The 22,793-nt window shown below is 35.4% G+C and overlaps 1 protein-coding gene across 2 annotated transcripts in view; it reads left to right on the top strand.

Moving 5' to 3' along the window:
- The window catches only part of PUR7 (purin 7), a 201,257-nt gene that overhangs the window by 56,547 nt on the left and 121,917 nt on the right, over positions 1-22,793 (top strand). For both annotated transcript variants that reach the window (XM_089804169.1, XM_089804168.1), the window contains exon 3: positions 14,757-14,886. In XM_089804169.1, the coding sequence (XP_089660295.1) occupies positions 14,757-14,886 (130 nt within the window). The remainder of the gene's footprint in view (positions 1-14,756; positions 14,887-22,793) is intronic.

Raw genomic sequence — 22,793 nt, 5'->3', positions numbered from 1 at the left:
TTTGATTCACATACATGGATGGGATTAATGAAATGGTATTGATTTGAATATCATTTAAACTCCCCATGGTATTTTAAACTTCATAAAACATGAAACAACGTGAAACATAGAGTGAGCAAACAACAAGATGCAAACAATGAATTTCACTTGGAGAGCGCTTTCAGGTAAAAAACCATGGTACATAATAACTTTTATTGAAAAAATGAGCACTGACCCATATTACATTTGTGAGCACTCCTCAAAGCACCAACTCCAATTACTTGAAGCACCAACTTCAGTTTGAGCACCAACTCAAAATCAGAACTCTAAAACACCTTTCAAAACATACTCAACATTTTACACAACACCCCCTTTTATCAGTAATAACATATAGTCAATGTTGCATTGCAAATACCACAAACCAATTCTTTCATTAAAAAAATAGTTCATCAGATTGGGTTTGCATAAGTGCAAGCTCCTTTGGGTACAATCATGTAGCTTGTAATCTGGATGCTTGGTTGTGTTTTGCATGGTGAATAATTGTGATATTTTGTGAGTATTGCATGTACGTTTCTCACTTAAAATAGATTTGATTTCAAGTATTTAGTTAGAATTTTCTTTGAGTAGTTAGTGGGATAAGAGTAATTGTGAATGCATCCTTGCTTGACTTGATCATAGACCAAACCACTAGTTGCTTATTTTAATTGTGAGTCCTACCTTGTGTGATTAAATGGCTTTCTTATGGCTTAACTTCAACCCTTGCTCTTAGCTTATTATACATAGATGAATTTAATGAAATGGTTTTGATTTGAACATCATTTAAACACACGTTAGAACATTACACTAGGTGAGTGGAGTTGATGACAAGATTGTATCTAGTAGAGTCTAAGGATATTTGCTCTTTCTTGCATCCTTAAGTAGAAGTAGAAGTAGAAGTAGCTTAGTTTTTTAAGTTTAAGTTCATCACATTGCATTCTGTAAGTTGAAAGTTCGAAAATATTATCACTGCACATTGTGAAGCCATATCATTCGAAGTTAAGTTGACAAATTTCTAGTTGTGATAACCCCTCACCACATAAGTCAAGAACTTTGTATCTATAAACTATATTTTATCCTTAATATAATGAATCAATTTTTTTTGTATTAATTAATTATTCCAATAAAATAATCATTATTGACTTTAATTAATGTCTCTTAAGGAAACTTAGTTATTATTAAAATTAATTATTCCAATAAAATAATCATTATTAATATCTCTTAAGGCAACATAGTTATTATTAAAATTAATAATTTTAAGACTAGGTTTATTGTGATGCAATCCTAAATAATGATAAAAAAGGCAAACAAGATTTTCCAAGGAGAATCGAAATACGATAATTCCAAAAGAACGATTATCTGACTCCAAAATATAATTAAGGGAAATCAACAGTCAGACTTTCCCCATAGACACTCGGCCACATATAAACCAGCAATCGTGAGAGGAATGGAAGGCAGAAAACAGAAAGACGGAGAAAGGAACGAGTGAGGAAGTATCGAAGGGTATTGTGCCAGCATATACACCAAACACACAGAGGAAGCAACAATCCAATCGAAGTAGGCGTGACGGATAGAGAACTCATTTGTAGTTTCCACATATGACTTAGCCTCCATCATCACTGAGGGCGCAAGCAGGAAGGAAATAATTAGATATATGACACCATATGAAGCACAACCATGCATTAAAGGAAGAAACAATCCTTAGTAAAAGAAAATGTGCCTTCTGCTGTAAATACCAAGTCACACCTCTATCCAATTTCGATAGGCATAACAGGAAGGAAATGTTCAGAAATAATCACTAGATGTGAATCGCGCTGTTCAGCAAAGAATCAGCAAAACTTCACTCTTATCAAGCTCCAGTAGGAAGATACGATTCGGGCAGGGGATTAAGGATCACAGGTGCACTTCATCAAACACTGAGGTCAAAGCTTGTGGAGCTAAGAAGGGAAAGCTTGTACATCCTGCCTCCACAACATCCAATTGATAGAAACATTCATTCGTTACTATACTATAAAAGAATCAGAGAATCGGCTGTGAGGTCAGAATACTTCATTTCAAATTAATAGGTTCCAGTCCGAGATACACAGGACGAGGATCATACTAACTTTAGAAGATCAAAAATCCAATCTAAAACAAGAATTAGAACTGAGGTAGAGATAATTTATCTCTGAAGGTCAGTATAGTGAAATATACAGTCATATGCATATGAAAGGATGGATACACCATCAGGGTTATCCATAAGGCCTAGATTGCAAGAGCTTCTAGGAAGGTTGGATGAATCGGGAATGATTATCCATAGGTCTCAATGAGAGGGCAGATTGTGAAATGATGATACTTAATGGAGACTTAGCTTATAATAGCTGAAACCTCCCACAGGAACTAAGCACCGGATCACAACCCATCTTTAAGAAGGAAAATAGTTAGGATTAGAACTTAAGTTATCCTTTAATTAATAAGTAATACTATTTCTTTTGATTCATGATTACACGAAGGTACTAACATCCTTTCAGGTGTAGAATATAGAAGCAGGAAAACCATCCATTAATCAAGGGGACATTACAATGGTATCAGAGCAAGCTCTTGCGATCCTGTGAGTAAAGGCCTATGCACACTTATGAAAGGAGAACAAAAACCACAATGAACGACCTAGGAAATGAAGTTAGATCATATATGGAGCAAACCAATCAAACTAATCAAACTATTCTAAACCAAATGGAGAAGTCCAGTCAAGCCCTTCTAAATGCTCTACAAAATATGGGAAATTCCATCAATAACATCAAAAATAACTCATTCCATGCAAGAAATATAAATTCAAATGAACCGGACAGTATCTTCTCGAATCCCAAGACCACCCTTCTTGCCAAGGAAAGAAATACCTGGAGAAGAAGAATGAATAGATCAACCCAATAATAGTACAGTAAATAACACCAGAGCCTATGCAAGCCTTGAACTTGAAATTAGGGAACTTATAACATTTGTAGAATTTTGTGAGGGTTAAAATCATGAAGCCCCAAGAAGAACAAGGAAATATATTAATAAAGATCTAAAACACAAGGTGAACAAAGTGGTATTACCCAACTTTGATGGATCAAGGAAGATGACAACCCATGCCTTACTCCAAAAAACTAAACTCCTACGTTACCCTTAGCTCAATGAGTGAAGAAGATGCCCTTCAATTTTCCATTCTTCACTTAGAAGGGATAGCTCATGAATGGTGGCACAATGGACTTCTTTCCCTAGGACATCAAGATGTAACCTCATACTAGGAATTCTCTTAGAAACTTATTAAACAATTTGATCAAATCGAACTTGAATGGTATTTTAAGGAATTGGCCCATTTAAGACAGCATGGAACAATCGAGGAATTTGCTAATGAGTTTCAAAAATTTTCAGTTATGGTCCCTGACTTATCCCAACAAAGACTTACTTACCTCTTCATTGAAGGTCTAAAAGATTCTATTAAAAATATAGTGAACCCCTTGGAGCCTCAAACAGTAGAAGAAGCCATTCAAAAGGCTCAGAAGGTAGAATCAAACGTATCAAAAGAAATATCCAAGGCTTACACTTCAAAAAATCAGAACAAGTATGAGGGACAAAAGAAAGAAAATAAGGGAAAGACATGCTATTTTTGTAAAGAACCCTGGAATCTAGGGCATCGATTTCAAGGAAAGGAAACAATTTGGAAAAGAGAAGAATTATCAAAAAAAGGATTGTGTTTCAAATGTAAAGAACCTTGGGCACGGGACCACCAATGTAAGAGAGGGCAACTCCATACGATACAGGAAGAAAGTGCAAATGAAAAGCCGAATAAAAGAATAAAGAAGGATGAGACAGAGTATGGGACACTAGTAGTAGTTACCCAAGAAAGTGGGAAGAGACCTTTTCGCATCAAAGGAACGTTAAAGGGGCAAAGGGTGATTGCCCTAATAGATTCTGGGGCATCCCACAATTTCATTAGCAAAGACCTCATAACAAAAAGAAGGCTGAAAACTCAAGAATTCAAAGGTTTTAAGGTGATAATGGGCAATGAAACCCTTGATGAATGCATGGAAATCATTCCACAACTAGAGATTACTCTAAATAACCACACCATTAAAGCAGATTTCTTTGTTGTGAAATTGCAAAATGATATCATTCTTGGAATGCCTTGGATTGACTCCCTAGGCTGCTTCACCATCTATAACCCTAATTTGGAAGTATGCTTCAAACATGAAGGAAAATATATAATATTAAAAGGATTACTGGACAGGTCTTCCAGAATTGTATCTTGCAATAGGATTGAACGTATCCTGAGACATAATCAAGGAGAATGGATAGCTGAATGTTTGGTTCTTGATAAATCACCTAACACTACACATAAAATACATGTTGATATACATCCCATCCTAGAAAAGCATCAAAGGATTTTTGAAGAAATCCCTCCAGGTTTACCCCTAAAAAGAGGATTTGAGCATTCCATTGAATTAGAAGAAGGAGCTAAACCTGTTATAACTACCCCATATAGGCATCCCCATAAATACAAAGAAGAGATTGAAAAGACTATTAAAGAATTATTGGAAATGGGACACATCCAACCAAGTTGCAGCCTATTTGCCTCTTTGGTAGTGCTCGTAAAAAAGAAAGACAGAACAATGAGAATGTGCATTGACTATAGAGCTCTAAATAAGAAAACAATCAAAAACAGGTATTCGATTCCATGGATTTCATAACAGGTTTACCCAAGGTACAAGGGAAGAACAATATTTATGTAATTGTGGATAGACTCACCGAATATGCCTATTTCTTTCTAGTTTCCACAGAATCAACAACGCATCAGATAGCTGAACTATTTTTCAAGGAAGTATTCAGACTCCATGGACTCCCACAAAACATAATCAGCGATAGGGACAACAAATTCATCAATCAATTGTGGCAGGAGCTTTTTAAGCTAGCAGGAACAAGTTTAACCCCTAGCACAAGTTATCATCCGCAAACAGATGGGCAAATCGAGATAGTGAACAAATGGGTAGAAGGATATCTCAGGAACTACATAATTGGGCAGCAAAGAGCTTGGATAAAATAGTTGCATTTAGGTGAGTTCTGTTGTAATACGACCCATCACATGTCCATTGGGATGACCCTTTCAAAGCTTTGTACGGGTATGAGGCACCGACATTTGTAAACTTACTTCCGCAAGATAGTCGAGTACCAAGTGCACAGGAGTTTGTTCAACAGAGTACGGACATTCTAAAAACTCTTAAAGAGAACATTCAGCAGGCCCAAAATCAGCAAAAGATCAATGCTGATTGGAGGTGCACTGAAAGAACCTTTGATGAGGTAGACTTGGTGTTCCTAAGACTACAACCGTATAAGCAAACTTCAATAAAAAGGATTGGAGCAGGAAAACTAAAATCCTAGTTTTATGGACCATACAAAATATTGAGGAAAATTGTAGAAGTGGCATACGAATTACAACTCCCTAAAGAAAGTAAGATCCACAATGTTTTTCATGTCTCCCAACTCAAAAAAGTATTGGGAAAACAAATAGAGCCATGTACAAAATTACCCCCCTTAAATGATGAGGGCAGTTGGTCTTAGACCCCGAAGTCGTCTTGGATACCCAAAAAAGGAAATTAAGGAATAGAACCATCACAGAATACTTAATCCAATGGAGAAATCTACCAAAGGAAGATGCCACATGGGAAAGGAAGGAGACTATTAAATTGCTTGAGGACAATCAAAATCAAGCGGGGGAGACTGTGATAACCCCTCACCAAATAAGTCAAGAACTTTGCATCGAGAAACTATATTTTATCATTAATCTAATGAATCCATTTTTTTGTATTAATTAATTATTCCAATAAAATAATCATTATTGACACACGTTAGAAGATTACACTAGGTGAGTGGAGTTGATGACAAGATTGCATCTAGTAGAGTCTAAGGATATTTGCTCTTTCTTGCATCCTTAAGTAGAAGTAGAAGTAGAAGTAGCTTAGCTTTTTTAAGTTTAAGTTCATCACATTGCATTCTGTAAGTTGAAAGTTCGAAAATATTATCACTGCATATTGTGAAGCCATATCATTCGAAGTTAAGTTGACAAATTTTTAGTTGTGATAACCCCTCACCACAGAAGTCAAGAACTTTGTATCTATAAACTATATTTTATCATTAATATAATGAATCAATTTTTTTTGTATTAATTAATTATTTCAATAAAATAATTATTATTGACTTTAATTAATGTCTCTTAAGGCAACTTAGTTATTATTAAAATTAATTATTGCAATAAAATAATCATTATTAATATCTCTTAAGGCAACATAGTTATTATTAAAATTAATAATTTTAAGACTAGGTTTATTGTGATGCAATCCTAAATAATGATTAAAAAGGCAAACAAGATTTTCAAAGGAGAATCGAAATACGATAATTCCAAAAGAACGATTATTTGACTCCAAAATATAATTAAGGGAAATCAACAGTCGTGACTTTCCCCATAGACACTCGGCCACGTATAAACCAACAATCGAGAGAGGAATGGAAGGCAGAAAACAAAAAGACGAAGAAAGGAATGAGGGAGGAAGTATTGAAGGGTATTGTGCCAGCATATACACCAAACAGTCGGAGGAAGCAACAATCCAATCGGAGCAGGCGTGACAGATAGAGAACTCATCTGTAGTTTCCACATATGACTTAGCCTCCATCATCACTAACGGTGCAAGCAGGAAGGAAATAATTAGATACACGACACCATACTAAGCACAACCATGCATTAAAGGAAGAAACAGTCCTCAGTAAAAGCAAACATGCCTTCTGCTGTAAATACCAAGTCACAACCTCTATCCAATTCCGACAGGCATAACCGGAAGGAAATGTTCAGAACTAATCACCAGATGTGAATCACGCCAGTCAGCAAAGAATCAGCAAAACTTCACTCTTATCAAGCTCCAGTAGGAAGATACGATTCGGGCAGGGGATTAAGCATCACAGGTGCACTTCATCAAAGACTGAGGTCAAAGCTTGTGGAGCTAAGAAGGGAAAGCTTATACATCCTGCCTCCACAACATCCAATTGATAGAAACATTCATCCGTTACTATACTATAAAAGAATCAGAGAATCGGCTGTGAGGTCAGAATACTTCATTTCAAATTAATAGGTTCCAGTCTGAGATACACAGGACGAGGATCATACTAACTTTAAAAGATCAGAAATCCAATCTAAAACAAGAATCAGAACTGAGGTAGAGATCATTTATCTTTGAAGGTCAGTATAAGTAGAAATATATAGTCATATGCATATGAAAGGATGGATACACCACTAGGGTTATACATAAGGCCTAGATTGCAAGAGCTTCTAGGAAGGTTGGATGAATCGGGAACGATTATCCATAGGTCTTAATGAGGGGCTAGATTGTGAAATGATAATACTTAGTGGAGAGTTAGCTTATAATAGCTGAAACCTCCCACAGGAACTAAGCACCGGATCATGGCCCATTTGTAAGAAGGAAAATAGTTAGGATTAGAACTTAAGTTATTCTTTAATTAATAAGTAATACTATTTCTTTTGATTCATGATTACATGAAGGTACTAACATCCTTTCAGGTGCAGAATATAGAAGTGGGAAAACCAACCGTTAAACAAGGGGACATTACACTAGTGAACCAATGAACTCCCCTTGTAATACTAAGATATCATATTTTTATCAATGAGTGAGTATCCACCATTAAGAAGAAACCTTGGAGTCACCTTTATGATCTTTCATTGTAATCTTTAGCACAAAGTGGTGTTTTTATTTAAGGGAAGTTTCAATATTCGTTTTTTCATCTGGAAACCATGAGTGTTCTATTGTGCGTGTTGTAAGGGTATAAAACTTACATCAACGAGTCCATTGTCTAAGAAATTATATATTGATATTGATTAAGATTGATATTCACAATCTGATCGATGCAAAATAATGTATATTATAGTCTTAATTATATATTAACTGATTGTTTTAATTATATCTTATATTATTATATTAATCATGTCATATTATTATATAATAATATATCATTTTATTAGTAATATATTTATTATTATTAATCAATGTTCCACGGGGACGGATTTTTACATCCCTAAAGCTGTCCCCTTTTTGCCAAATTTGGAAATGTCCCTGAAACGGTAAATTGTTTTGGGCAAGAAACTTGGGGATGAGTAGGAGTACTGGGAACAACTTTGCCATCTTATAGCTGTCCCCATCCCCTCCAACTGTCCTCAAAATTGCTGGCCGTCCCCTATTTTTTCCAGTTAGTCAGGTAAAGGCAAAACACTTAATTTTGCTTTTAGTGCGGGTCTATAGTTGTCTTAAAGACATAATAAAAATATTCAAACCATATTTGTCCATTAAAACACTAAAACACTAACTCTTCTACTCATTTTAAGATATGATGTACTTGCTACGAGGGAAAAAAAAACATAGAGCGACAGCAGTAGTAGCAGTGAGAAAAGATTGCATTTAGTTTTTCTATTTCCTACTTACTATTTTAGTTGGACTTTTCTTTATTCCATTATGATTTCACGCATAATACGTGGAGACTTTAGGCATTTTGATTTTACTATGTATGTGATATGTTATAATGGAGGTGCTTCGTATTTGTCATTTGATAATTTTCCATGTATTGATCTTCTAAAATGTCTATGGTGAATGGTTTATTAATGTTATGATATGCATACTTGAATTTTGTCTCTCTACATAAAAAATCCCCTATGTTTTTAATTGCCACCCCCTAAGGTCCCATCCCCTAAATTTTGGCTTTGATCTGTCACTGTACCGGAAACACGTCCTCATCCCCTAAATCGTCCCCATCTCGGAAACTCCGTGGAGCATAGTTAACAATCTATTTATTTTAATTATTATTATTTATATATTGTAATTTTGTTTCTTATTATTTATCTATTTATATTTAATCTTGTCATCTATTCATAAAATCTTATTTTAGAGAGAGTACATCATATTCATTAAGAACTTGAGATTCTTGGGTTCTTCCTCAATCTTTTCCTGTGGCAAGAACTTCAAGTTCTGATATTCTTTCTAATTCCAGATCGGTTAGACACTGCACCAATCTCTCTAGGCAGTGACAGTCCTACAATGGTTCCACACGGCATTCTAAGACTATGGATCATTCACAGGTTTACCCCTCTATTATTGATTTCTTTGTGACAAGGAAGGACTCTTAGTCCTTACCTTGTGTTCTTTCTTGTTTAGTTTCTTGCTTTTGTTTCTTCTCAGTCATCGTTTGGTGCTTTTTCTTTGGCCGGCTCTTTTGTTTGTATGCTTAGTCCCATAAACCTTGTTGGTTTTTTGTGGACATTAATATTATTATCTTATCTTGTCTTATCTTATCTAAGCTTGTTGGTTTTATTTAAAGTACTTGGTAATTTCTCTTCAAGATCTCCTTCTCCTTCTTTATTAGTATAATCTTTAACATTTTTTATTTTCATTTTGTACTTTTATGGCCATGAACAATATTTCTCAACTTAAAGATGCTTCATCACTAACATTTGAGGACTTGCTTTCTTCCTTTGAATAGAAACTCCTTTTGCATTTCTGTGTAATCCCCCCTTTTCAAGCACGTATTGTATGATGTTGTCATTACCCTATTTCTCCATGGTCCTTGTATGCTAAACAATACTTCTAAGGGATCTTAACGAAATATAGCCTAACCAGTTTCAGTGGAAGACCATTTTGAAGGGTTTTTAGACAATTTGAGCACACTTACTATTAATAGGAAGTCATTATGGCTATATTTGAACTTCTAGTGCAGTGGTATGTCAATGGTAAATTGCTCAATATGGACGAATCATTTATTTATCATTGATATAAATTTTATTTTTTGATTGGTTGATGGCCAAGGCCTTGATTATATTCATTAATAAAAATTAAAAATTTATATCAGCATTTCTCTGTTCAATATGGGCACTGGTAGGAAATAACGGAGAAGAAAACCTCCAGTCTAGCCCGGGACCAAAGTCCTTTATTATTACATCATAAAAGGGGCATACCCCAGTCAGATTGCTTCATATTTAATGATTACAAGAGCCAAGATAATAATACGAATAAATACAATCGTCAGATATACTGAAATGCCTCTGAGACTAATTAAGATGAGTCATTCCGACCATTGTTCTTTAAGCACCTTCCATTAGTAAGCTGAGCGCTCAACCCTGCCTTCTTGACTTATCAATCAGATTGGTTAGTTATCGAGCTGCATACATCTTTTTCAGTAATGGATACCTTGGAAAAATAGCTATTAATTTCCTTTAGTTATATGTACTATTTCCTACACTACTTTAAAAAGGCATAATTATTTTTATACCTTTGCTAACAAAATCCTTAAAACATCAAAAATATTAACATATAATTGCTTACCAAACGAAACCTTTAACCTATTATTTAAAAGATGATTTTTTAACTATTCATTGCTATGCTAAGCTATATTAGTTCAACATACTGATCAAATTTCCCTAATATACAAGTTCCAAAACAAAACCTACTTTCCTCTACCAATCCAAATAAGTTAAATTTAGTCCACCAAGAAGATACAAACAACATCTTTAGATAATCTCAAAAGAATCAACAGAACTTGAGTTTAAACTGAATGCATTACTACCTATTAGCAATTGACACCTCTGAACTCAACACCTCAGGCCTAAATGCCATTCTTAGATTGTGCTGGCAAAGGTTCTAAATCCTATCCTGAGAAATACATTCATTTCTGTCTAACTGATTTGATGGACAAAATGTTCGGTAATAATACTACAAAAAATCTTAATTCGATACATAGAATACCATAAACAGACTAAGTTATTACCTTTGCTTTTAGAAATATTGCTCTGTTCTTCAATACTAAAATGAAGCTTAGTAGCTTATCTAAGTGAATAATTCCTTTGCTTTATAATCTAAATCCATACTGTCATCATTACTAATATCAGAAACATTAAACTTTTAAAATTATGATTTTAGCTAAAGTCTATCTTGTTATGCTGAGCTAATTCTGAAATCTGAGATCTCAGTACCATTCCTATGGAATTCAAAACCCCAGTTGTGCCTAGGCTGCCTCTCCTGAGCCACATAACAGAGTTTTAACATAATTATCATAAACCTCATGATAATACCAGAAGTATACCAAAAGCAGAGCAGAGCTAGCTCAGATACCAATAATGCCAACCAAGCCCGCAAAACCCAGATCCTCAACCAAAAACCATTCACTTGCATCAGGATATAGAAATGAAACGCTACAGGAATCAAAACCAGAAAATCCCTCCAAATAAAGGGTTTTGAGACTGGGAGCCATACTGAGTATATAGACTCATAATGCCCCAATTCTCGATGCTTTTGAGAAAATTCAGAAATCTATAACTAGCAAACTGAATCCCATGCTATTATTTACATTATGTTTCTAAAAGGATTACAGCATAAATTATAAATATCAAACTTTAACAGATAAGATAACCTGATACCACGGGGACTTGAAACCACCAAAAGAATTACAAAGCATCAAGCTATGATAATAAACTACGATCATTATGTATTCAGATAAGACATATATTCACAATTGTCTAATGTTTTAAGAGTAGCTAGCTTTCAAACCCAGAGCAAGATCTGATGCTGGCCTTCGAAGCTTTATACAACCAAACCAAAACCCTACAAAACTTAGCAGAAAACTATCTGAAAAACATAATAATAAAGACTTTTGGTATATAAACTATCGACATATTAACACCAAGGAACTCTTACAGAAAGCTCCCAGTCTTCGGAAGAATCAGAGGTATTGAGACTGTCATCAACCACAAACAGAGCACAACAAAATTCTGCCCTAGAAAATCATGAAACCCTTTACTTCTTCCAGAACACCATAATAACTTCCGCAATGTCATTCGGATTTTCAGACAGAAAATGAGGGCGAAAATGCAAGTTGAAGATTTAGAGCTATTTTCTAAAAACCAATAGATTATCACCATCTGCTCCTCTATTAGCCAAGAAATCTGCCTTCTGATTCCCTTCTCAAAAGATGTGGTAGATCCTAATATCTTCAAACTTATCCAATAGATTTACAACTTCTTCTAACTTCAAATTCAGGACCCAATTTGGGGTAACTTTATTCCTTATAGCATTTAATACAATCTGGGAGTCGCCTTCAATATAGACTTTGGGCAAACCTAAAAAAAGACTGAGCTTCAAACCTTCTTCTAGTGCTTCGAGCTCTGCCAAGTTATTAGACGTTGGTCTAATCGACTTGTCTTAGCAATCCACTGACCTGTACAATCATTGATAATGCATCCAACGCCTGCTATCCCTAGAAAGAACCTATTTTGCAAGACGTCTGATAATGCATAGTCTATAGTTTGTGGGAAATATTTAATTAAATGGCCCCCTTTATCTTATAATTCATGGGAAGCATAAATAGAAGGTAGCGGGGACTTAAGTGAAGGAAGATCGTGTTATATAGCATGAAAATATTAAAGAAAAAACAATCGTGATAAAATAAGAGCTAAAAAAGTAGCCCCAAGAAAGTAGGGACAAAAAACCCAAAACCCAAATAAATAGGAGATGCCAAAAAAGTGATTTTGATTATCCCATATTGCAAAGATGAGTGAAAAGGCTCTTAGAAAGTGTTATAAAAGAGACTGAAGAGCTCTTTTTTAGCAAGCTTGGTTTATGGTTGGACATCATATGAAATTGGAGAGATAGTGGCGATTATTCTCGGAGCTTGGAGGATGCAAACCCTCTATGCTATCAATCTTGATGCCATTGAATTATATGGTCTTGAGATTTGTTCTTGAGCTTCAAGATAAAATCTGAAAATTGTGCGAGCGTATTATTTTAATTTCTATTTTCAGTTGCCAGACAGATTCAGATTGGATTGCAAGGGTTTGTGACTGACAAAATCATTTGGAGGTATTAATCTGCTATTAGAATCGCCGAGAATCAATTTACTGTGCGGGAGATTGTGGGCAATCAGATTTGGAACTATGACTGGCCTATTGTTGAAAAGGAGTTGTCCAAGGTCTACAATCTTTTTAAGAGCTGTCATAGGATTTGGAAAATACATATTACTGTCTATGTTGATCAGAGACTTTATAGGAGTCATATTTAAAGTCAGAATGTACTTAGGATCCAAGCATTAGTTGGCTGTTGAGAAAGGGGAGTATGTAGGGCTAATAGTGGTCAATTGACTCCATAGGTCTAACAATTTTTATGCTGTTTTGTTTAATTATTAATAATAATATTACTTTCATAATCATTTAATACAATATAACGGATAATAATTTTAATGAAAGTTAATTTCAACATAAATTTTACTAAAAGTTAATTTCAAGATAAATTTGTAATTATACAATTATATGCATTATAACAAGTTAGAAACAAAAATATAAATCTATTTTCTGTTGCCATATCAGAAAAAAATAGGCCGATTTGGGTACAAAGTGTGGCAAAATTGGATTTGTGCGAAAAAACTCCCGATTGACAATAGATGAATTTGATTGAATTCAAATAGCAAGTTGGGGGTTCATGAGTGATTCTATCCTAATTGTGAACACTTACAAAGCTTTTGATGCTTTTCTTGACTTATTGACTGAGAAACCCTTAAATGTCTAGCATTTTGTTTATTTTTTTCAATGTTATATCCCTTGAGGATCCATACAGAGATCTAACATCTGCTTTATTTCAAACTACAGTTCATGTGTGTAGCGAAAAGTTTCAAAGGGATGGATTGTTTTGTAAATGTAAAGAAATGATGCCTTTGAAGGCTGTAAATGTGATGCCAAGCCAACAAATATGTGATTCGCACAACAAATTGGGAAGAGAAATAGTAGAGAGTTGGGGAAATAGTTGCTGTATTTCCTTGTAGTTGCTATCAAAGTTATGTGCATTAATTGAAAGCTATTTAATATAGTTTCATATTTCAATGATGGAATCTTGTTACATATTAGTAAGGCCCATTACTTTTAAGATGAGTCTACGTGAATAATTCTACCTGGAAAACTATTCTGAGGAAGGGGTGGTTTATGAGGTATTTTCCAATCTGGAAGGTGGCTTTAGGGTGCAATTTCTTGAGTTGATGTGTATGCATCCTCTCCTATCCTAGTTCTAACATTGCCTGCAGTTTCAGTGTCATTACTTGTGGCCTTTACCTTGCAGTTATTATTTGTGTAATGTTTGGTGCTGTGAATTACAAGTGATCATCCTAACCATAAAATGGGATGATCTACAGCTCTGTCCTTGCCTGTGCAATGGGATGATGTTCTTACATTGTAATTGCATGTCACTTCCTTTTTATTCAGTTTTTTGTTTTTTGTTTTCTGGAATCATAAACCAATACATTGGTCAGAGGGAGAGCACATGTTCTGCATCACATATGAAGCAATGTTCAATGGAATGGGGAAGTTAGCTAAATAATACAAATATAATATATCTGAGAGAAATATGGATCAATCAAAAATGTTTCTAGATAATAGATGCATACCAAAAAGCATAAATTTACATCAGATGTGGATCCAAATTAATTTGTACTTCTGATTTCCACCAAAGATACCTTTATTGTTGTTTAGTTCTATTACCTCCGGCAAGTTTGGATCTTGCCTTAAATAAGTGAGTGTTAGACGATATAGAAGTTTAGGCCTGGTATGTTTTGTATTTGATTCTTTTCAATATCACTGTTCTGTTTGATGATTAAATCTAACATCTATTCGGCTAATTCTAAATTTTATTTTCTAGGTTTTGAACCAGACAAGCTTGTGGTGGTTCAATAATACAAAAGAGCTCGTACCAAATGCTGTAGTATCAGCACCTGATCATAATGTAACAATTGCCAAGAAATGCAGAGTCTTCCCTGTTGAGTTTGTAGGTAAGTATTTTCCCTCTTGAAATTAGTTGCAAGCATTATTGACCTGATCACTGTATCATGATTGGATTATTATCAAATTTAGCATTATTTAGCCGATCACTGCATGATGCTTGGATTGTTTTCACTTTTCAGTTTTAATTTGACATATATAGATGCTATGCATTATGTTATAGCTGCATAGAATTACACATGATCATGATCACTAGAAATGTATAGCATTGCAAAGACTTGGTTTTAAATGCAACTAACTAATGTTTATTTTCTGCAATCTGTAGCAATTTCTGGGGACTTGTCAAACAGAGATTTTGATGTTAGGTAGAAGTTTTCTTTTCTACTTTGATATTATAGGCTTTCATTGAGAATTTTCAGTGTTTCACAGGGATCCACCTTCCCCAGAAATCCCAATATTCTTGAGAGGGCCTCCCCAAGATTGGGGAACATGGACAAAACACCCCATACTGTATACCAACTGCTGCTTGTAGTAGGGGAAATTCTTGACACTTACTTGCATGTTGAGGATGTCTCAGGGATGTTTTCCTTTTATAATGGATGATGTTGGGACTTTCAATCATCCTTGAATGGCCAAGGGACTTTTGAGTGATCCTTGACTGTCCTAGGGATGGCTAGGGGCCTCTTCCCATCGATAGATAACTAAATGATTTTTTGGGTGATTTTTCTTCCATAATTGAGCATATTGCAGCGTTGGAATGGTAATGAATAAAGCTAGAGGTAAGAAAAGCACTATGTTTCTTCTCTTTCAAGCATTAAGGAGATTGTTTGAGACCATAAAGTGAATGCCAAAACTTGCAAACAAGCGATGAATTTTGTATAAACCTTGAAGATAGCTCCATATAAATATTCTCATGAAGACCACTATTGAAAAATGTATTCTTCAAATTGATATGTTCTATTAACTACTCTTGTGGTTTGATAAATGAAAGTATAAGACAAACATGAGCCATCTTGACAAGAGGAGCAAAGGTCTTGGGAGTACCAATGCCCTAAACATGGGAAAAGCCCTTGAATAGAGGATGGGGCATGTACTTGCAATAGATACCTCAACTACATCTTTAAATTGGTATATACTTGCAATAAATACCTCAACTTGCAAGCAATAATTACAATGAATATCTTCCTTTAGGAAGAGGCACAACAATCCATATATATTTCTTCGTGAAAGAAGGATACTTGTCGCATCTGAAAACTTGTGAGGATCATTTGAAATAGCATGATTCAAAGTACTAGGTCTAGTTTTTGATGGATGAGTTTGGTGAGATTTAGTTGGACTATAAATCAAAGGTCTAACCTCTTGAAGAGTAGTGTGGGTGCAATTAGGCAGAGGCTATGCATTAGGAGGTGATTGAGTAGAATTCTCATCATCCTCAAGACGATAATTCCCGTACAACAAACCAATCTACTTTGATTTTTTAGTTTTGCAATACTAAAGATCCAATGTAATGTCTGCAACACTTTTTGATCACCCAGATCTTGCAGTGCCTAAGGTGAGAGCATATGGTAATCACATAACTAATCTGCATGAGTGCAATTACAATTGATATTGGGCAAGTCAACCATGATATGCAGGTGGTAGAGCCAACCTAATCAACATCTCTTCACCAGATTATGTGTATGCAATACTTGTCGTGGGCAAAACTTGTAAGCTTAATTCAAGCCAAAATGTTTGACAATGCAACTTTTTCATGGCTAAATTTCTGAATGAAAATGCTATAACGGTTGGTGGTGAATTTTCCAATTGATAATATGGAAATACATTGAAGAGATTGCCTTTGAGAGTCAACCATGTACATTACAAAGCATACATGATGCATTTTTGAGCATTAAATGTGCTTGTTTGACAAGGAGCTTTTAAAGAAGCGTCTACTGATGAGGCTTGGAATAAAGTGAGTGAATATGACTTCCTTTTTGTACAATTTTCTGATTTTACCTATTTGAGAGTCGGTTATTTCAAGGAGAACCATACACCTTGCCTCGACATCCTATTGATAAGATCATCCTAATGGACTTGGCAAGGCAACTCATATTAGTACAAACATATCAGTCTCCATTGCGTAGACTTGGAGTGGGGATTTCTTCACAACACCCACTCAAGATTGTGGGTACTCCATAGACATAATGCATAAGGCAAAGAACATGGAATTTGAACTTTAGTAGATCACTCTGAAGAAATTTATGGCAAGTAATTGTTTTGATTGGAGAGGAATGAATGATAAGATAAGAAAGTAGTTTATGCATGTGCATCATCTTGAGGATTTGTGAATTGATTTGCATATGAAGGTAAATATCAAGAAGTTAGACTACTTCAGATTAACGATCAGGCTATTGATAGAGTTCGACCTCACAAAGATTCTTGATTCTTGATGGGATTGAAGATGATGGAGACATACTAGATCCTGATTATGTCAAACATCATGTTGAGTCTTTGCTATCATGCCACCTTCATGGTCAGGGAAGGAGAAGCACATTTATTTGGGATTGTTTTCACTCTATCCTTAAAATGACACGAGACAAAGGTTTTGATCTTGCAGGAACAGTTGGTTTGTGATCTAAAATGAGAGGAAAGGGAAAGGATGACGCTTCTACTTCTCCACCAAAGCTTTTAATTCCATCCATCCCAAAGTTCACCACCAAAAGTGGTAAGGGTGCAAGTAATGTTCCGAGAATCAAAGATGAAAAGTCTTAGAGGATTCAGATTTATTCTAGTGATGATGAGGAACCTGTTCCTAAAGCACCTCATGTTGCTGATGCGTCTGTCATAATGACACTCCTAGATTCTGTGCTAGTGTTAGTTGAGTCTCTTGACCTGTCGTTGGACACAAACATGGATTCATTGTCCATGGTAGATGTACACCCTATGGGCCTATTTATGGTTACACTTGCTATGCCCATTTCATCGATTGCCCCTACACTTATGTTGAAGGATTAGTTACATCAGTTTCGAGAATGTGTTTGACACATGCTCCATGTGTATTCCCTCTACGACTATTTCAACCATGACACTATTGGATATTATCACAACACAATTTGAATCATTCATGGTTGAAGTTACATCCAACACCATTGGCTATTCAAACAAAGACCCCTATTGTGACCACAGTTGCACAATTAGAGCCACAAATAATTACCACACTAGAAATTATATCGGTAGTAGGTTGATAAGCCTGTTGAGGAGATGCAAACCATTGATTACAGGTTCACTTGAGTTGAACTTAGTAAGCAAACATGCCTTAGTTGTCTACAAGATGCATGATATGTAGTCGCCTTGCTCACATGGAGGAATGATAAGCTATGGGAGAAGAAGAATAAGGTAGAAGAAGAAAGTAAACGTCTTCTTGATATGATTGAAAAATGAATAACTCTTCTCAAAGAGTTGATCTCATCTCCACATCTTTTCTCGAGTACATTGTGTAGATGGAGCAGAAGATAAAGCCCATCGGTGATCAGTGCATTATCTTAGAATCAAAAGGCATGCAAGTGATTTTGGGTGCTTACAAGGTGCTAAACCGAGGGAGGGAGATTTTAAGCAAACTAAATGAGCTCCTTGTTTCAACCAACAACTCAAACTTCTTGATGCAAATCTTGATGTCTGGAAAATCATGATGGAGGTTGACTTGGATATTCTATGCGATTGTTGAATCATCTCATCAACAACGATGTATTATGATTATTTGCATCTAATGGTCAGCAAGGAACAAGTTATGCAAGGGTTGGTGGTGGAGATCAAGGCGGCACTAGATTATTTTAACAATTAAGAGCCCATGGTCGGTTGATATTTTCAAGAGTTGAGACGCAAAGTGACTTCTAAAAGTGACGAACTTGCTAAAGAAGATGTTTTGACTGAGTGAGTTAGATTTTTTTGTCTATAGCTTGAGGTACCTGAGTCTCTACAAAAGTTCGGGGATTTTGTTGAGACTTTTTGGAACATGCTTGAGAAAATGAAACATCTCATCAATGAAAAGGAGCAAGATCTTGAAGAAACTTTCTTCAAAGAGGTGTAGAGAATTTTTGTTGAGTAGTGGAATAAAATGACCACCCCACTTCGTCTTGTTGCATTTGCATTAACTCCCAAATTTTATAATGATGAAATTCTTGCTATGCCATCGAGGGTACCACCATACAAAGATGCAGAAGTTAGTGAAGGGTGCAGGAAAGCACTTACAAAAGTCTTCCTTAATTGTGACGTGGAGAATATAATACAAGTGAGTTTGCTGATTTTGTGGCTTCCAACGGTCAAAGTGCTTATGCTCTCCATGACAAGTATACAATGCAAAAGTTAGTGAAGGATGCAAGAAAGCACTTACAAAACTCTTCCCTGATCATGAAATGGAGAATATAATACAAGTGAGTTTGCTGATTTTGTGGCCTCCAATGGTCAAAGTGCTTATGCTCTCCATGACAAGTATACAAAGGATGCTCATGCTTGGTGCTACCTTAATGGTCATACATCACTTGTAATGTCCCCACTGATTGCCAACATTAGAATTTCAGGGATTAGCCTAATATTGGATCCTTGTAGGCTAATGAGGATGGTTAGAGGGTCTTCTGAGGATTGATTCATCTCCAACATTCAGCGATTTATGGATTTGGCCTTCGTTTGATGTCATTTGGACTCCATTTTCCATACTTACTATGTATAGTAAGTTAGGGGTAATAGAGATGGACCCTTTCTTATTTTAGGAAGTGTATTCGGTCACATGGGGAATTATGAGGAGAGATTCCTATTTTAGACGGCATGGCAATCAGACAAGTATTTCAAGAGATATTAAAGTTTAAGCGATTTAAGTGATTTATTTAAATATTTTAATGTTATAGAGTTATAAAGTCACTTAAGTGACTAAAAGACGAAATTGGCTTTTAATCCCATATTGCCTAGTTGTTTGTGTCTTCCCTCATATTGAGGTTATAAAAACGTGGAGCTACATTGGGATTGACACAACGGATATATGATATTTTAAAAAAATCCTAAAGGTTGTTTTAATGTGATTGGATAATTCCTAAGGACGAAACCCTTTAAGGAAATCAGTGAGGCTGGATGCAAACCTGACACTCACAATTGCATTTTCAGAATTAAAGACTGGAATAATATGTTGATATCAAGAGATTATAGCTCCATGACAAATTGGTGGTTAAAGCCGGCAAGAGCCTAATAACACAGAGGTCAGTTTTTAACAGTTGGAGTTGGACGGTAAGGGAAGAGATCAGTTTCCCCATGGCAGGAGAGAAGTCATCTACGTAAGTACCACTCCAGTTTTCAGTTAAGTATAGTAATGTTGTTTAATGTCAAGCTGCAGGAGAGGAATGTGTAATAGATGATGGTAGTTGGAAGTCATTTAGATTTCTTCAATGGTGCAGTCCACTCATGATTATCCCATCCAGTAACTAGCAGGTCAGATTTGACAGCAGATATAACACTCAGAAGAAGTTAGTTACAGTGACAGTTTATTGCTGACAATACTCTATGGCAATGTATTCACGGCCAGTAGTGACAAGCAGGAAAGAAGGTAGCAGGAACAACACATGGGGAAGTAGGGAGAAATTGCAGTAACGTCTACTGATTCTGACAGCAGCCCATGGATAGTTGCACGAGTCTCCTTTCTTCAAACCTACGGCAAGGAAACAATAGCAGGGTCTGCACTTAGGGAACGGAGGTGATAGTTAAGATGCCAAACAGGTGCCATGACTTTACTACACAGTCATCCTCTCTTCTACTGGCGGCCACTCATAACTGGAGCAACATCACTTCAGGCAGACCACGGTCAAAGTATTCACACCAAGGCAGGTACTCAGTTAGTGCCGACAGAGGAGTACTTAGCATTGGTAGATTTTGAAGGAGTTTTGGAGGAGCATAAGTTAGTTGAGCAATACAGTCTGCCAACTCACAGGTTCCACTATCAACTGTCTATGCTTGAAATTTAAATATAGATAAATGTTGGAGAGTTCATTTAATAATTGTTTTACCATGATACACCATAGTTAAAGCATTGTATGGGGTTTGTTGTGATTTGAGATTAATAAAAGGCAGTACTGTTAATCTCTGAGATTATTACATTGTACATGGATTTCTTAGCTATAGTGTTATACATCCTGGAATTGAATTACTTGCAGCAACACCAGAGCTTATTATCAGGATTACATCCCAACTGTTTGACAAAATATCTCAGATCAAAATTTAATTCATTTGATCATTTTAGACCAGATCATTACATCACTACACCTCCAAACTCTTGCAATCAAACTTTTATCACAAGTAAGTTTTTCCATTTGTATTGCACTCTCTAAATTTATATTGTTTACTATTTATAAAAATAACAAAAATTATTAACTTCAAAATTGGATGACATTTTTCCTGCCCCTCACTTTGTCTCAATAGGTTGCTAGTTCCTCCTCATCTGAGTGAAATTGGAGTACATACTCCTTTATTCACTCAGTGAAACACAATCAATTGGGTGCAAGTAAGGCAGAAGAACTGGTTTATGTGCATTCCAACTTGTGCCTTCTTACTTATAGTAAGAATGAGTACAAGAAAGGGGGCATAAGTTTTGGGATGTAGATCCAGAGAGAACTGATTTGGATCTTTCAGCTGCCACACAATCTTTATTGGATGTGCAGTCGGGTAGCCATCGTCCTCCTGGCGCAAGTAGCAGCGGGGTTCCGAGTGATTCTAATTTACTTACGTCATCTAATGTCAGTGATGATGTTGATCTTGATGATCTTATATGATGCCTATATCATTGATATGTAATTAATAATTAAGTGTGTTATTTTAATGTTGAACCAATGAACATTGAATTGAATAATCTGTCATAAAATTCATGTTTTGACATATTTTGAAATTTTAATAGCAATGGCAGTTCTGAGTTTGTTTAGCATGAATGATATCTAGTATTTTGATGTTGATGTTGGTGTTGATGATCTTATATGATGCCTATATCATTGATGCGTAATTAGTAATTACTAAGTATGTTATTTTAGCATTGAACCAATGAGCAATGAATTGAATAACCTTTTTCATAAAATTCATGTTTTGACATAGTTTGAATTTTTAATATTAATGGCAGTTCTGAGTTTGTTAGCATGAATGATCTGTGGTATTCTGATGTTGATGATCTTATATGATACCTATATCATTGATGCGTAATTAGTAATTACTAAGTATGTTATTTTAGTGTTGAACCAATGAGCAATGAATTGAATAAGCTTTCATAAAATTCATGCTTTGACATTTGTTTGAATTTTTAATATTAATGGCAGTTCTGTGTTTGTTTAGCATGTATGATCTGTGGTATTCTGAATTTTAATCGTGCTTTTACTTTTAAGCCTGCAAATATTTATATAGTTATAACTTTTAATGTTTTTCTTTATGGGCCTACCCAAACATACCCAAACTGCACCCAAAATATTGTTGTACCAGTGTATCATAACAATGTTCTCGTACTTGTATCCCTACCCATACCGGCAACTTAGTCCCATATACTCATGGAACAACAGTTCTGAATGTAATTCTGCAATTGAATTTGTCCAATCCTACAAGATTTGATCCCATAACTCTACTTGTGTTGGGTCATTTTCACCTGGGGATTCCTTGGTGGAAGGTTTGGCATTAAAGGCTTGGTACTGGCTGCTGCACTTTTGTCCCATTGATGAACTGATCCATCCCCACACACATTATGTCCGTTGTTGCCTCTATTTTACTGATTGATTAGCTGATCCATCACAAGAACCAGGCTGTAGATCCTCAGGTAGTTATTTGTTGATGCAGAAAAATGTAGCTGAAGGAAGCATTTGACGATTCTGAGCCGCTCTATTGCTTACTGTGAATTCAATATCACAAATATTACAAGGACATTCATTGTTGATATCTGTGAGATACGCTCATATTTAAAATTGCA

The sequence above is a fragment of the Cupressus sempervirens genome, chromosome 10, assembly GCF_028749045.1.
Source record: "Cupressus sempervirens isolate cs-2001-9-10 chromosome 10, ASM2874904v1, whole genome shotgun sequence".
NCBI lineage: Eukaryota > Viridiplantae > Streptophyta > Pinopsida > Cupressales > Cupressaceae > Cupressus > Cupressus sempervirens.
This window is presented reverse-complemented; position numbering and strand designations above follow the sequence as displayed.